Below are 15,816 nucleotides of genomic sequence, written 5' to 3' on the forward strand. Positions count from 1 at the left end.
CCCCGGAAGGGAACTCTTTTTTTCTTTCTATTTTGCGGGATGGCGGCAAGTGGAGAGGAGAGACCGGGAGAGAAGAGAAGCGCCGAGGAGGAGCCGGTCCTGTCCCTGCTGGACGTGCTGGAGGAGGACGAGGCTCTGCAGGACGAGGCGTGTGCTGTGCTGGGGGGCAGCGACGCCGAGAAGTGCTCATTCCCGCAGGTACCCACCTATCCCATCCCCCACCACAGGAGAGGTGCTCATACCTGCAGGTACCTACCTATCCCATCCTCCACCACAGGAGAGGTGCTCATACCTGCAGGTACCTACCTACTCCATCCCCCACCACAGGAGAGGTACTCATACCTGCAGGTACCTACCTGCTCTATCCCCCACCACAGGAGAGGTGCTCATACCTGCAGGAACCTACCTATCCCATCCCCCACCACAGGAGAGGTGCTCATACCTGCAGGTACCTACCTGCTCTATCCCCCACCACAGGAGAGGTGCTCATACCCGCAGATACCTACTCCATCCCCCACCACAGGAGAGGTGCTCATACCCGCAGATACCTACTCCATCCCCCACCACAGGAGAGGTGCTTATATCTTCAGGTACCTACCTATATATACGGCTCAAAAAAATGAAAGGAAGACTTTGAAAACCCATCAGATCTCAATGGGGAGGAATCTCCTTCTGGATCTCTATACTGACATTGACAGGGGATGGGTGAGGAATGTAAGGACGCCCCATCGTTTGATGGAAACGATCGACCTACAGAGGACTGAATTCAGAGACACCCCGAAAATCAAAGTGAAGAAATGATGCAGCAGGCGAGTCCATGTTGGTGAAATGTCATTGCAGCAACTCAGAATGGTCCTCAGTAGTCTGTGTGGCCCCCACGTCTTGTATGTATGCCTGACAACATCGGGGGAGGCTCCTAATGAGACCACGGATGGTGTCCTGGGGGATTTCCTCCCAGATCTGGACCAGGACATCACTGAGCTCCTGGACAGTCTGAGGTGCAACCTGGCGGCGTCAGATGGATTGAAACATAACATCCCAGAGGTGTGCTATTGGATTTAGGTCAGGCAAGCGTGGAGGCCATTCAATGGTATCAATTCCTTCATCCTCCAGGAACTGCCTGCATACTCTCCCCACATGAGGCCGGGCATTGTCATGCACCAGGAGGAACCCAGGACCCCCCCGCACCAGGAGGAACCCAGGACCCACTGCACCAGGAGGAACCCAGGACCCCACTGCATCAGCGTAGGGTCTGACAATGGGTCCAAGGATTTCAACCCAATACCTGATGACAGTCAGGGTGCCATTGTCTGGCCTGTAGAGGTCTGTATGTCAACCTATTTATTTAATTTGGGTACCGCGTTGAACGACCTCAAAATTATCATTTTAAAGCAGTGCAACGCTAAATAGCAAAAAATGGCCTGGTCATGAGGGGGGAGGGGGGCTGAAGTGGATTAGATCTCTGCCACAGAAAGTACCCCTCTGGACTGCCCTCCTCCTCTCCTGACAATCTGATTTTATCTGTCTGTATTCTGTCCTTGCAGGGCTATGTGAAGAGGCAAGCTCTGTACGCCTGCAATACCTGCACCCCGGATAAAGAGGAGCCGGCCGGGATATGTCTGGCCTGTACATACAAGTGTCATGAAGGCCACGACCTGTTCGAGTTGTACACAAAGAGGTACCCCCCCCCCCATTCTATATAATGGAAGTCTTTTACTTCCCCTCTGTCCTCCCTGTGTGTAATTAACATTTTTTTTTTCTTTTTGCAGGAACTTTCGCTGCGATTGCGGAAACGCCAAATTTAAACAGCTGGAGTGCAAATTATATCCCGTACGTACAGAGCTTTATAATGGTGTCAGGCACCTGTTCTATCAAGGCTTGACCAATTGGCTTTGATTCTATGAGCCAGCTAAAAAGTTAATGCGGAGCTCCACCCAAAAGGGGAAGTTCCGCTTTAAGGACTGGTCCCCCGCTCCCCATTAAGGATTGGCACCTTTGGGGAGCGGGTACCCAAATTTGATAGGTACCCTCTCCCACTTCCGGTCCGATTGCCTAGGCCAGGGGTAGGCAACCTATGGCTCTCTAGCTGTTGTGGAACTACATTTCCCAGGAGGCATTGCAAAGATTACAAAACTGACAATTACAGCTATGACTTGCAGAGGCATGATGGAACTTGTAGTCCTGCGGCTCTCAGGTTGCCTACCCCTGGCCTAGGCGATCGGAAGCGGAAGGTGTCCTCCCTCCTGTAGTCTTTTGGGACATGTGACAGGTCCCAGAAGACTACAGGACCATTCATGAAGCGCAGAGCTGCTCGCGCATGCGCAGTGGGTACCTGGCTGTGAAGCCGCAAGCTATCACAGCCGGGTGCCCACACTGAAGATGCCGGCCTCCTGGAATACAAGACGGCTGGTGAAACGAGCTGAGCGGGGGACACCGAGGGACAGGTAAGTGGCTGTTTTTTAAAAATTCAGCAGTTTTTGTAGCTGCTTACTTTTATTTTTTTTGATAGGTTGAGTGGAACTCCGCTTTAAGAGAAGTGGTTTTTTTTTCTTAAGCATGGGTTTTCAGTACCCCAGGGCAAGGCAACTTTTTGGGCGACATGCTTCACGAGTTGCGATTTGCAGCGTGACAAGGCAAAAATGTACCATTGAAAATAATGGCGCCTGAACCTGCGTTTTGCAATCACACTGATTCTGCCCTCCAGCTGTTGCCAAACTACAAGTCCCATGAGGCATTGCAAGACTGACAGTTACAAGCATGACTCCCAAAGGTAGAGGCATGATGGAACTTGTAGTTTGCAACAGCTGGAGGGCCGTCAGTTTGACCCCCCCCCCCCCCCCCGCTATAAGGTATGCACAACTGAAATCTGGTGGGGGGGGATCCATCTATGCGGCATTTGGCTGGCGCTAGCTAGCGGGATTCTCTGCATGTTCCACCAGTGCTATTGCAAACACTGCACCTGAACCAGCCACTTCCACCCCCCCCCGCACAGCCCAGTGAGCACTGGGGGGCCGAGCAGTGTCAGTCATCGGTTCTCTGCAGACTGAAGACAGAGAACTGAGAGCTTTGATTGATCAGTTCTCGGTGTTAGAAGCGGCGGTGCACAGATGCAGCATACACCTAGGTGAGTATATTGTTTTCACAAATCCGAATTTCTCTCTTAGGATCCTGTATGGAATGGAGGAGTCAATCATTGTAATCGGTTTTGTCTTCCAGGATAAGGAGAAGAACAATGTGGCTAATAACTACAATGACAATTTCTTCGGTCTGTACTGCACATGTAAGAGACCGTATCCCGATCCTGAGGACGAGGTGAGCCCATTTCCAGGTTCTTACACTGTGGAAAGAAGTTTTATCTGCTTATATTTTGCCTTTTTTTTTCTCCTAATATACAGTATTTGCAGATCAAAATTCAGTTTTAAAGTGGATTGTAAAGGTTCAAGTTTTTTTTTACCTTCAAGAATTCTGTGTTTAGCTCTCCCCCTCAGCCTCCCCCAATACTCACCAGAGCCCCATCCATTGATGTGCAAGAGAGCAGAAGCTCTCCCGGGTCTCTGCCTTCTCATTGGCTGAGGCATAGCAGATCATACCATGTACCACATACTCATTCATATGGGGGGGAGGGGGGGGGCCAGGATCTGGGGCCCCCTTGCTAAAGGTGGCTTCCAGATTCCGATAAGCCCACAGACCCCCACAACCACAGCCCAGGGTTGTGGGGAAGAGGCCTTTGTCCCCATCAACATGGGGACAAGGTGCTTCGGAGGGGGGGAGCCCCCCCTCATGTTGAGGGCATGTGGCCTGGTGTGGGGGGGTGTGGGCGTGCTCGCACCTCCCCCCCTTTCCTGACCTGCCGAGCTGCATAATTTTAAAAAAAGTTGTGGGATCCCCCCTCCCATCCATACCAATCCCTTTGGGTCTGGTATGGATTTTGGGGGGGAACCCCAAGCCATTTTATTTTCTATGTTTTGGCATGGGGCTTCCCCTCAAAATCCATACCAGACCCAAAGGGCTTGGTATGGATGGGAGGGGGGGTCCCACAACGTTTTTTTTAATTGCCGGCAATTCTTTCTTTTACATTCAGTTGTCAGTGGGGAATCCCGCTTACATCTGAAACATGATGCATGCTTTTCTCTACGAAAATACCGCATGACTTGATAAAATCACTCCTGCAGTATTTTAGTAGCCTTTTTTTAGTGAATTTACTATTTTTCTGGGCATTTGGGAGGGCCTCCTGCTAAAAACGCTTGTAAACGCAAACGTGCATAAACGCGGTATTCAAAGGCGGATAAACTGACGTTTTATAACCTACGCTTTCCAGCTGTCAGTTTCCATCGTTCAGAAGAGTTTTCCAAACGCCCCGTGTACATGAGCCCTATGACACACACACACACGATACATTGAGTCAGATTGGCGACAGACGAGAGAAATGCATATCAGTCCAATGTGAAGAGTAACCACAACAGTAACAAAGGCATAGCCCCGGGCGCCAAGGCCTAGGGGACAAGGGGTGTATAGTGCGGGAACACATTTCAGAATATATTCAACAATATTCTAAAGATTGGAGGAAATGGTCGGCTAACAGAGGGCGTGTCGAGGAGAAAGACAGGAGAAGAATAAAAGGGAGGAAAAAAAAAAGGGGGGGGACTAGTACGGAGCAATAAAAAAATGAGGGTGATCAGGGGTGGCATACCCGCTCCACCATGGCTACACCAGAGAGGGGTCCGCTCCACCGGCAGCCCAGGAATGAAATTTGGAGGAGTAGCGGAACAAGGTCCAAGGGGTCCAGATAGAAGAGAACAGATCCATTTTTTCCGATTCCCGCGCCAACAGATGTTCAAGGTCATGGATAGAGTCCAGCTCATTAACCCACTCTCCCAAGGAGGGCACAGAAGTGGACTTCCAGTGGCGGGGGATAACTGACCGGGTAGTGGCCACCAGTGGTCTCGAGATCTCGTTTTCACTGATTTGATTGATCCAGGTAGTAGTAAAGAAGAGCCAGCTCCGGGGGTGAAAGAACCGATGTTATCATCAGTTTACAATACAGGCCAAAAAAAAGATTGCCAGACTTTCCGGACAGGCGGACAGGACCACCAGATATGAAGTATGGTACCACGTGAGCTTTGACAGCGCCAGCAAACATCGGGGATTGAAGGGTCGAAGTGGTGAAGAAGCGATGGGCATCTGTACCATCTGGTTGGCAGTTTGAAGCCGTTTTCCTAGGGGTCCAGATAGAAGAGAACAGATCCATGTTTTCTGATTCCCACGCCAACAGACGTTCAAGGACATGGATAGAGTCGAACTCATTAACCCATTCTCCCAAGGAGGGCACAGAAGTGGACTTCCAGTGACGGTTGATAACTGCCCGGGTAGCGGCCACCAGTGGTCTCGAGATCTTGTTTTCACTGATTTGATTCATCCAGGTAGTAGAGAAGGAAGAGCCAGCTCCGGGGATGGAAGAACTGCAGTTGTCATCCGTTCTCAATACAGGCCAAAAACAGATTGCCAGAATTTCTGGACAGGCGGACAGGACCAACAGATATGAAGTATGCTACCCCGTGAGCTTGGACAACGCCAGCAAACGTCGGGGATTGAAGGATCGAAGCGATGGGCATCTATACCATCTGGTTGGCAGTTTGAAGCCTTTTTCCTGAGTTTTGGAAGCCGGGGATAACACGTGGGTCAGGATGAAGCATTTCTATTGGAGTTGTAGATCTATCTCCCAGGCATGGGTAGAAGGACGATCGGGGGATGATGTGCAAAGAAGGATCGAATACACTTGGGAAACCACATGGTTGAAATCCCGTTTTTACGGTAACGGTTAGGACAATTCTGTAGGTTGCAGGCTGGTTGGTAAGTGAGCTGGGAATTTCTTTGAATTTCCCTTCCATGCGATCCTTGCTGCAAAGGTCGGCTGTAGATCGGGGCAGTTGCCGACTGTTTTGTAATGTCCCAGAGCACCACGGGGCTTCACGGAGGTGCCCGAAATAGGCACAGAATGTGACACCGCCCACCTCAATGATACCGCCTCTCAGCGGACGCATATTCCTGCATTGTATTATTAGCAGTGATGACATCATGGGATTTTAAAAGCTTGATTTTTAGCAAAAGTAGGAAAAAAATTGAGTTTTTCCTGTGCTCAAGGAATAACATTTTAGAAAATATTTTTAAAGAATCCTGGAGTTCCGTTTCAAAGTGGTTGTAAAGGTGGAAGGATTTTTACTTTCATGCATTCTATTCATGAAGGTAGAAAACCTTCTGTGTACGGCAGCCCCCTCCAACTACCCGAGCGCCATCAATGTGCATGAGAGCCTCGGCTCTCCGGAGACTCTCCCTACTCATTGGCTGAGACAGCAGTGGGAGCTGTTAATCATAGCCAGTGAGCCAATGAGAGAGAGAGAGAAGGGGCAAGGCGGAGTCACAGCTCTTTGTGTGAATGGACACGCAGCGGCTCGGGATTGAACCTGCTTGGGTTCCCTATAGCAAGTTGCTTTCTCTCGGGGCACTTGGCAGGAGAGAGGGGCCAGGAGCGCCACTGGGGGATCCGAGAAGAGGAGGATCGGGGCTGCTCTGTGCCAAACCACTGCACAGAGCACATAAGTATAATATGTTGTGTATTTTAAATTATTAAATATTTTTTTTTTTTGCCATTTAATATCTGTAGTTATGTCCATTATCAGAATACCAGAATTTATATTATCCATTTTTGTCTCCTATAGACCCCAGATGAGATGATCCAGTGTATAGTGTGTGAGGACTGGTTTCATGGCCGGGTAAGTGCTGATTTCTTTTTTTTTTTCTTTTTTTTTTTTTTTGAGGGGGGGGGGTTGTTTTTTTTTTTTTTTTTTTTTTTTTTTTTGTAATATTACGCTTTGAATCACACATTTTAGAGGACTGTGTACAGCCTTTCCAGCTAAAATAATTTTAAAAAGGTGTGTGGTTTTTTTTTTATTTGTGTGGTTGTTTTTTTTGTCTGTTTTTGTTTTGTTATTTGTTTTCTTATTGTGTTTTTAGTGTTTGTGTGTTTTTTGTTTTATGTGTAGGTTTTTTATTTTTTTTTTTAAATTTCTTTTTATAAGAAGGGCTTAAACTTGATTTTTCTTTGTTGCAGCACTTAGGGGCAGTTCCACCAGAGAATGTGGAGTTTCAGGAGATGGTGTGTCAGGGCTGTATGGATCGATGTTCATTTCTTTGGGCCTACTCTGCCAAGATAGGAGGTAAGAACCTCATCATACCATAGTGATGTCACCGCTCTCTAATGAATGGATAGGCTGCATTCTCAGTGATGTCACCGCTCTCTAGTGAATGGATAGGCTGCATTCTCGGTGATGTCACCGCTCTCTAGTGAATGGATAGGCTGCATTCTCGGTGATGTCACCGCTCTCTAGTGAATGGATAGGCTGCATTCTCGGTGACGTCACCGCTCTCTAGTGAATGGATAGGCTGCATTCTCGGTAATGTCACCGCTCTCTAGTGAATGGATAGGCTGCATTCTCGGTGATGTCACCGCTCTCTAGTGAATGGATAGGCTGCATTCTCGGTGATGTCACCGCTCTCTAGTGAATGGATAGGCTGCATTCTCGGTGATGTCACCGCTCTCTAGTGAATGGATAGGCTGCATTCTCGGTGATGTCACCGCTCTCTAGTGAATGGATAGGCTGCATTCTCGGTGATGTCACCGCTCTCTAGTGAATGGATTGGCTGCATTCTCGGTGATGTCACCGCTCTCTAGTGAATGGATAGGCTGCATTCTCGGTGATGTCACCGCTCTCTAGTGAATGGATGGGCTCCCTGGTCTCTAGTGAATGGATAGGCTGCATTCTTGGTGGTCTCTAGTGAATGGATAGGCTGCATTCTTGGTGGTCTCTAGTGAATGGATAGGCTGCATTCTTGGTGGTCTCTAATGAATGGATAGGCTCCCCGGTCTCTAGTGAATGGATAGGCTCCCCGGTCTCTAGTGAAGTGAATGGATAGGCTCCCCGGTCTCTAGTGAAGTGAATGGATAGGCTCCCCGGTCCTTAGTGACGTGAATGGATAGGCTCCCCGGTCTCTAGTGAAGTGAATGGATAGGCTCCCCGGTCCGTAGTGAAGTGAATGGATAGGCTCCCCGGTCCGTAGTGAAGTGAATGGATAGGCTCCCCGGTCTCTAGTGAAGTGAATGGATAGGCTCCCCGGTCTCTAGTGAAGTGAATGGATAGGCTCCCCGGTCTCTAGTGAATGGATAGGCTGCATCCAATGAATATCTTGTGTTTGCTTGCAGTTCCTGGTGTCACCAAGATTACCAAAGCAGAAACAGATCATGAAGAGGTTAAAGTTGATGACTGTCCTACAGAAACGGCCGGCAATCAGAATGGGCCAACAGTAAAAAGTGAAGAAGTGAAGGTGGAAATATCAAAGCTGCCTGAGGTGAAGGAGGACATAAAGGAGAAAGAGAAGCCAAGCTGTCCATCTACCAGCGCCAGCGGCGATCAGGTATTCCCAGCCTTCAGCAGTCTCTTCTTCCTCTAAGCAGGCCAATCTCGGAATGCCTACAGGCACTGGGATTGGCCGCTGTGCTCAGACCTCAACATTTATGACCACATTGATAAGATTTCCTGTTTCCTATTGCTTCCTATTCCTTATTCCTCTATCTTCTTGCCTGTGTCACTGGGACAGGAAATGAAGGGAACTCTCCTAAATGGAGACACCGGCCACAGTAAAATGTCAACTGAGGTTCTAAAGCTTCCATGCTCAGTCCAAATCTTAACTTTTTTTGCTGGAGTTGGGACTTTAACATTTAACCCCTCACCCTCCAGAGGATTTACCCCCCCCCCCCTTCCTGACCAGGCCATTTTTTGCATTCTGGCGCTGCGTTGCTTTAACTGACAATTGCGCGGTCATGCAACACTGCACCCAAATGAAATTTACGCCCTTTTTTCCCACGAATAGAGCTTTTTTTCCGTGGTATTTGATTGCCTTTGCGTTTTTTTTTTTTTTCTTACACTAGAGAAAAAAAAAACTATATTTTGAGGAAAGAAAACATTTTTGACATTTTGCTATTAAACATGTCCAGTAAAAAAATGTTTAAATCAAATTTCGTCATAAATTTAGGCCAAAATGTATTCTGCATCATGCCTTTGCAAAAGAAAAAAAAATCCCAATACATGTAAATTAATTGGTTTGCGTGAAAGTTATAGCGTTTCCAAATAGCGGTGTGTGTGTGTATATACTGGGATTTCTCCTAGATTGTAAGCTCCAAGGAGCAGGGCCCTCGAACCCCTCGTGTATCGCATTGTATTGTTGTTGTACTGTCGCATGTTCTGTCCCCCATTGTAATGTACAGCGCTGAGCGAACTGCTGGCGCTTTATAAATACTGTATTATAATAATGATAATAGTAATTTTTTTTTCACTAGTAACGATGGCAATCAGCGACTTATCTCATTATGGAAGAAAAATATATTTTAAAAATATTATTCCCAAACAAATTGCCATATATTTGAAATACTACAATTTTGGACATATTCAATATATTAAAAAAAAAAAAATGTGTGTACATATGATGTATGTGTGTGTATCATGTTGAAATGCGTTTTTATTACAAAATATACGAAAAATATTGTAAAAAATACAATTCAAATATTCTGTATGTCTTTGAAAATACAAATCTCCATTTTTGGAATGCATTTACAAATATACGTTAAAATTACTTTTTTATAGGTTAAAAAAAATAAGAATATATCTAAAAAAAAAAAAAAAAGTATTTTTAAAAATAATTTTTTTTTAAATATTCATTTTTAAAAATAATTTTTTTTTTTTTAAATCTGATTTTTTTTTTTTTTTTTTTTTTTTGCATGCATGCAATACAGTTCTCTCCCTCTGTCAGTAATGCTCCTCAATCACCGGGTGCCAGCAAGAAATCACTGGCTGGGACCTGGTGATTGACAGCCGAGGCCCGCGGGTAGGGCGTGCTGCACACGTGCGCCGCCTACCCGGAAATGCAAAATCACGTGTGTATATGTATGTGTATATGTGTGTATGTATGTATGTGTGTGTGTATATATGTATGTATATATGTATATATATATATATATATATATATATATATATGTGATTTTGCGCACCCGTGCCGCCCTATAGCAATATTACTGCTATAGGGCAAACAGGAAGCGGTTAAATACCCGCTAAAGGAGCATAATTACCTTCTGTACTGAGATCTTACAATGCCAAGAAATCAGCACTGAAAACAGCAACCGATCTGCAGATTTTTATACACAGGAGCTGGTGTGTTCGGTTTGGTTTATCGGCTTTATTCTTTTTCTTTCCAGAAATATTGTAACGGGGAAACGTCTCAGGCTTCAAAGACGGGAATAAAACCCCACATTGTGTGCAGACTTGAAGAATACGGAAAGGTCCAGGGGCCCGCCACCAACACTGCCACCTACTGGCCAAACAACTGGCGCAGTCAACTCTGCAGATGTGCTGAATGCATGGTATACCCAAATGTTTTATAGATGCACCCTGAATGCTGAAGAAAAAAAAAAAATGTATGGTTGTCATCACTAATTTGTCTCAGCTGGGGTTTCTTGACTTCCAGGTCTCTTTCTCAATTTTTTTTTCTTTTTAATATGTAAATTCTATTTTTTTTTTAGAATTATTATTATTAGTTAGAACCCCAAACATATATATATTTTTTAAAGCGGAGGTCCTGGAGAGTAAAATAGTGGGCTTTGCAAGTTTTTATGTCAGTATTTGTGCAGTGGCTTTTCAAACGCAATTTTTTTGGGGAAAAAATACTTTTTTTTTTATTTTTTTTATTTTAATGCAAAAAAACACAAGACACTACTTTTTTTTTTTTTTTTTTTTTTTTTTATGTGTGTAAATTATAAAATCTGTTATGCTGAATAAATGGATGCCAAACATGCTTTAAAATAGCGCACACCCATGCAGTGGTGACAAACGATGTAAATTTTGCTGACGCTTTTAAAAGCCCTTACAGATTACTACTTTAGAGGAGGTCTAGCGCTACTGCCCACAATCTGACATTTGCGGTGGTACCTGACATGTGGGACAATCTCGGTTTGCTTGCATGCGGGATCGATGTGCGAGCACAGGGGGACATGGGCACTTATTATTTTTTTTTTCAATTAATTTATTTTATTTTTTTACTGTTTGTTTTTGTTTTGTTTTTTTCATCACTTTTATTGCTGTCACAAAGGAATGTAAACCTCCCTTGTGACAGAAATAGGCAGTGACAGGTACTCCTTTATGGAAAGTCTAAGTCTGTGAGACCCCAGATCCCTCTTCTGCACTTAAAAACATTCAACTCATCAAGATCGCTGTTTTTGAATACTTTTAATTTTTCTTAAAAATGGCGCCGTTTAGTTCTGAGTAAACTGGAAGTGATGTCGGGTCATCGGAGAGCCGATCAAATCTGATGCTGGCTTTGTTCAGCTGTCCGGCCAGCTGGTGGATGTGCCGGGTGGTTGCTCGGGTCTTCTGCTGGGACGGAAGATTCCGAGAGTGGCGGAAGGTGTGGGGGGGGAATCCCATCTCATGCCTTCCCGTCTCATGCCTTCCCGTCTCATGCCTTCCCGTCTCATGCCTTCCCGTCTCATGCCTTCCCGTCTCATGCCTTCCCGTCTCATGCCTTCCCGTCTCATGCCTTCCCGTCTCATGCCTTCCCGTCTCATGCCTTCCCGTCTCATGCCATCCCGTCTCATGCCATCCCGTCTCATGCCATCCCGTCTCATGCCATCCCGTCTCATGCCTTCCCGTCTCATGCCTTCCCGTCTCATGCCTTCCCGTCTCATGCCTTCCCGTCTCATGCCTTCCCGTCTCATGCCTTCCCGTCTCATGCCATTTCATGCCATTCCATCTCATCTCATCCTAGCTCATGCCATCCCATCTCATGCCAGCTCATGCCATTTCATCCCATCTCATCCCATCCCATCTCATGCCATTTCATCCCAGGTCATGCCATCTCATGCCATTTCATCCCAGCTCATGCCATCTCATGCCATTTCATCCCAGCTCATGCCATCCCATCCCATCCCATCTCATGCCAGCTCATGCCATTTCATCTCATCCCAGCTCATGCCATCTCATCCCAGCTCATGCCATCTCATCCCAGCTCATGCCATCTCATCCCAGCTCATGCCATCTCATCCCAGCTCATGCCATCTTTTCCCATCTCATGCCATCCCATCTCATCTCATCCCAGCTCATGCCATCTCATCCCATGCCATCCCATCTCATCCCATGCCATCCCATCTCATCGCTTGTGAAAGCAATTGAGCGGCTAGTTAGTCACTCTGATTGCTTTTACAAGAGAACAGCTCACCGGCTCGAACAAAAAAAAAAAAAAGTTCTGGGGCATCATCCTGGTACAACCACTTGAAGTCCAGCAATGTATGCGTACGTCGCTGGTCTGCAAGTGACTGAGTATGAGATTACTGGTATCCCGTGACCTTCTGCCAGAGAGTTAGAATATGAACCGTCTTGTCCGTTTTTGCATTGTTTTGGTTCCAGGGTGACTTATGGCATCAAGTAGTCACGATGTACCTGGCAAAGATCTGTGTGGATCAGATGACGGTAACGATACTGACTTGCCTGTATGGGTCTTTCTTCTCCCCAGAAATTGTACACAGATTTGGACGTGCTGTTCCTGTTGGATGAATGTGACACAGTTCAGGCTTATGAAAATAAAGGGAAGTCGGAGGAGCAAGAGGCCAGAGACCCTTTGATGACGGCACTCAGCAGCATGAACCGCGTCCAGCAAGTGGAGCTGATCTGCGGTAAGATACGAGGGCCTCTGCATTCATTTCAGGAGAGGCTGAGGGTTTTCGGGAAGCAGCAAGATTGGTCATAGTTACATAGTTAGTCTGGCTGCAAAAAAAACTAAAAAGTCCATCCAGTTCAACCATTAAAAAAAAAAAAAAAGTTATAATCTTACACCCGCAGTTGATCCAGAGGAAGGCAAAAAAAAACGATGATCCAATTTGCTCCTGCAGGGAAAACAATTCCTTCCTGATCCCCCGAGAGGCAATCGGATATTCCTTGGATCAACTTTCCCTATAAATGTTATATCCAGTTATATTCTGTGTATCCAAGAAAGAATCCAGGACTTTCCTACAGCAATCCACTGAGCTGGCCACAACCAACTCTTGAGGGAGTCTATTCCGCATTCTCACAGCTCTTACTGTGAAGAAACCTTTCCGTGTTTGGAGATGACATGATTGATGATGAGTCATGATTGGCACTTCTGTACAACACGGGAAGATTTTGTTGTAGCGGATCAGGAGCTTCAGCAGGTTGCATTTGGCATCTGTTTCCTTTTTTGCTGTGTTTAGAGCAGGGTTGGCAAACTCGATGGGTCATGTGGCTGCCACAGCGGTCACATGATCAAAAAGCTCCCACTCACTACTTACCTTTCCGTGAGGCTCTGGTAAATGTGCCGGGAGCACGCAGGGTTGTGTGCTCTCTGCACATGTTTACATTGGGTGCACAAAGAGGCTGCTGAAAGGCCGCTTTGTTTGCATACTGCCGGAGCCAAGGAGTTGACATCCAAGAGAGCCTAATGCAGGCCATACATGGGTTGAATCCCAAATGATTTTTCGTCCAAAAATCGCAAATGTTCACTCGGTGATCCGATGGTGCCATGAATGATTTAGAAAATTGGCCGACCGAGTCCTAAAGTTCACCACGTATAACAGGCGGCACTTCTGCTCCTTCCAGGTCACTGCTCATTCGCAGAAACGATCGTACAATTTGACCTTCTCTGAGTCAAAAATTGGTTGTTTTTCACAATTTTCCAACATGCCCAATCACTGAAAAGGGGAGGAACCACGAAAATCGGCCGGTGCCATTGACCCACTAACAGAGGGAAAATCGGCCGTTTATTCTTGGGTCCGAATTTCGGACGAATTTTGACCCATGTATGGCCGACATTAGACACCAGGCAGGGCAAGTGACAGATTCTCTGTAAAGCTCCCTCCAACCCATTACTCACCCTGCCTGTGCTTCCTCATCGCTCCATCCTCCTCCGCAGCTATCCACAGTACCCAGTACTTCCGGGTATAGAGGAACATGTGACCTCCCTACTGTTGCCAATACTTGGGTTAAGCAGCCAATTGCGAGGCCCCGGTACTGTCACATGACCGGAGAATCTCCCCAGTTGCTAACATCAGATATTTCAGTGCCAGCTACAGAGGAGGAACAAGCTGCAAGTGATTGCAAATAGTGAGTATGGTTTGGGGGGGGGGAGGGGGGGGAGTAGTCCTGGCAGGGCGCTGTCACATTGCCCTTCTTGGCCAATCAATGGCACTGCATCTTGGAGGGGAAGAAGGTTACATGCTGCCTTATACTTACAAATACCGTGGGGGGTATTTACTAAAACTTGAACATTCTGGTGCATCTGCGCACAGTAACCAATCATCTTCCAGGTTGTATTGCCAAAGCTTCACTGAAGTTAGAAGCTGATTGGCTACAATCCAAAGTTGCTTCTGTGTGGTCCAGTTTTAGTAAATCAAACCCCCCCCCCCCCCCCCCCCACCGTGTATTCACCAATCTTCAAGGAGAGAGGATTGATGGGAGTGTGGTGATGGTAGGATGGGTGGGGGGGGAGAATAATTGAGAGTTGTTTCTTTTTTTTTCTTTTTTTTTTGTTTTGTTTTGTGAGTTTGTGTGTGTTTTTTGTTTTTGTTTTTTTTTTTGTTTCGTTTTTTGTTTGTTTTGTATGTGTGCTTTTTTTTGTTTGTTTTGTGTGTGTGCGTGCTTTTTTTTTTTTGTTTTTTTTTTTGTTTTGTTCCTTGTATGGACAAAGTGACTGAGGGTATATCTCCTCTTACCAGCATAGCTAAGCGTCTTAACACATGTCTGTGAAGCCGGACAGAAAGCGATGATTGCAGCTGATTGTTTTGTGTAGCTGGCTTTGTATAAGGTTTGATAAGAACTGTAGGGAAATCTTTGTAAGTCTGCGTTCTGCTATGTTTGCCCTTCTCCTTGCAGAATACAATGACCTGAAGTCCGAGCTGAGAGATTATCTGAAGAGATTTGCCGAGGAAGGGAAGGTAAGCTGGATTAAATTTACCCCCCCCCCCCCCCGAGTGTCTGAATCCAGTGCTTGCTATAATTAAACTATCTCTGAACACTGCATGTTAAAAGCCAATAGTAATGGAGCAAATAGTGTGTTTTTTTTTGTTTGTTTTTTTTGTTTTGTTTTTTGTTTTTGTTTTTTTCTCGTATCGCATTGACTCTTACTAAAAAGTGGGTCTGGTGAAGGCGGGTGGGGGGCTGAGTTTCTTTAGCAGCCAGAAGTTTGTAAGGGTTCATGTACACTGCAATTTGATAAACTGATGTTCAGGAGCTGTTCAGCGGTTTTTTTTCAGCAGCCCCTGAACCCTCCCTAATGTTCTCCTATGTGCCCGTGTACACATCGTCCTTTACAGGCAGTTGAGTTTACAGTCATTTTTTTGAATGCACCAAACTTGCGTTCAGGAGTAGATTTTATCAGCTTCTCGGCCTTTTGGCTAAGATCAAGTGTAGTATCTGTTCTTATCAGTGTCCAGTGGGGGTGCTCCCGTTCATTCTAGCTTTGCGGGGATGGCTGTTGTATAGTACCCTCACTGGTATGATGGGGGTCCGGAAGGCTACCGGAGGGACAGAAACCAGGGAGCGCCATGATTCGTTCTGGGGCCTTGGGAGTAATTCCTCTGGGAAAGCTGGAAAGACCCAGTACCTCCTGGTTTGGACGGATCTACCTTGGTCTGGCCAGGGGCTGAGGAGGCAGAAAGTCCGCAAACTCCGTGCCCCCTGAGTAGACGCTCTCAGGGGTGCCACT

At 46.3% G+C, this 15,816-nt stretch overlaps 1 protein-coding gene and 1 pseudogene across 1 annotated transcript; both read left to right on the top strand.

Annotated features, from left to right (window-relative positions):
* Window positions 1-7: 7 nt before the first annotated feature.
* Window positions 8-15,046, top strand: UBR7 (ubiquitin protein ligase E3 component n-recognin 7; the record flags this gene model as incomplete). Its single annotated transcript, XM_089662426.1, has 10 exons — window positions 8-198; window positions 1,545-1,678; window positions 1,770-1,830; window positions 3,217-3,312; window positions 6,717-6,770; window positions 7,109-7,214; window positions 8,258-8,469; window positions 10,304-10,468; window positions 12,613-12,772; window positions 14,985-15,046. Coding segments are annotated over exons 1-10 (1,209 nt in total), but the record flags the coding sequence as incomplete, so codon positions are not given.
* A 439-nt stretch (window positions 15,047-15,485) lies between these two features.
* LOC149435799 (U2 spliceosomal RNA) lies at window positions 15,486-15,601 on the top strand (annotated as a pseudogene).
* The last annotated feature ends 215 nt before the right edge of the window (window positions 15,602-15,816 follow it).

The sequence above is a fragment of the Staurois parvus genome, unplaced genomic scaffold, assembly GCF_062004578.1.
Source record: "Staurois parvus isolate SC_StPar_1 unplaced genomic scaffold, SC_StPar_1.0 ptg001473l, whole genome shotgun sequence".
Classification (NCBI taxonomy): domain Eukaryota; kingdom Metazoa; phylum Chordata; class Amphibia; order Anura; family Ranidae; genus Staurois; species Staurois parvus.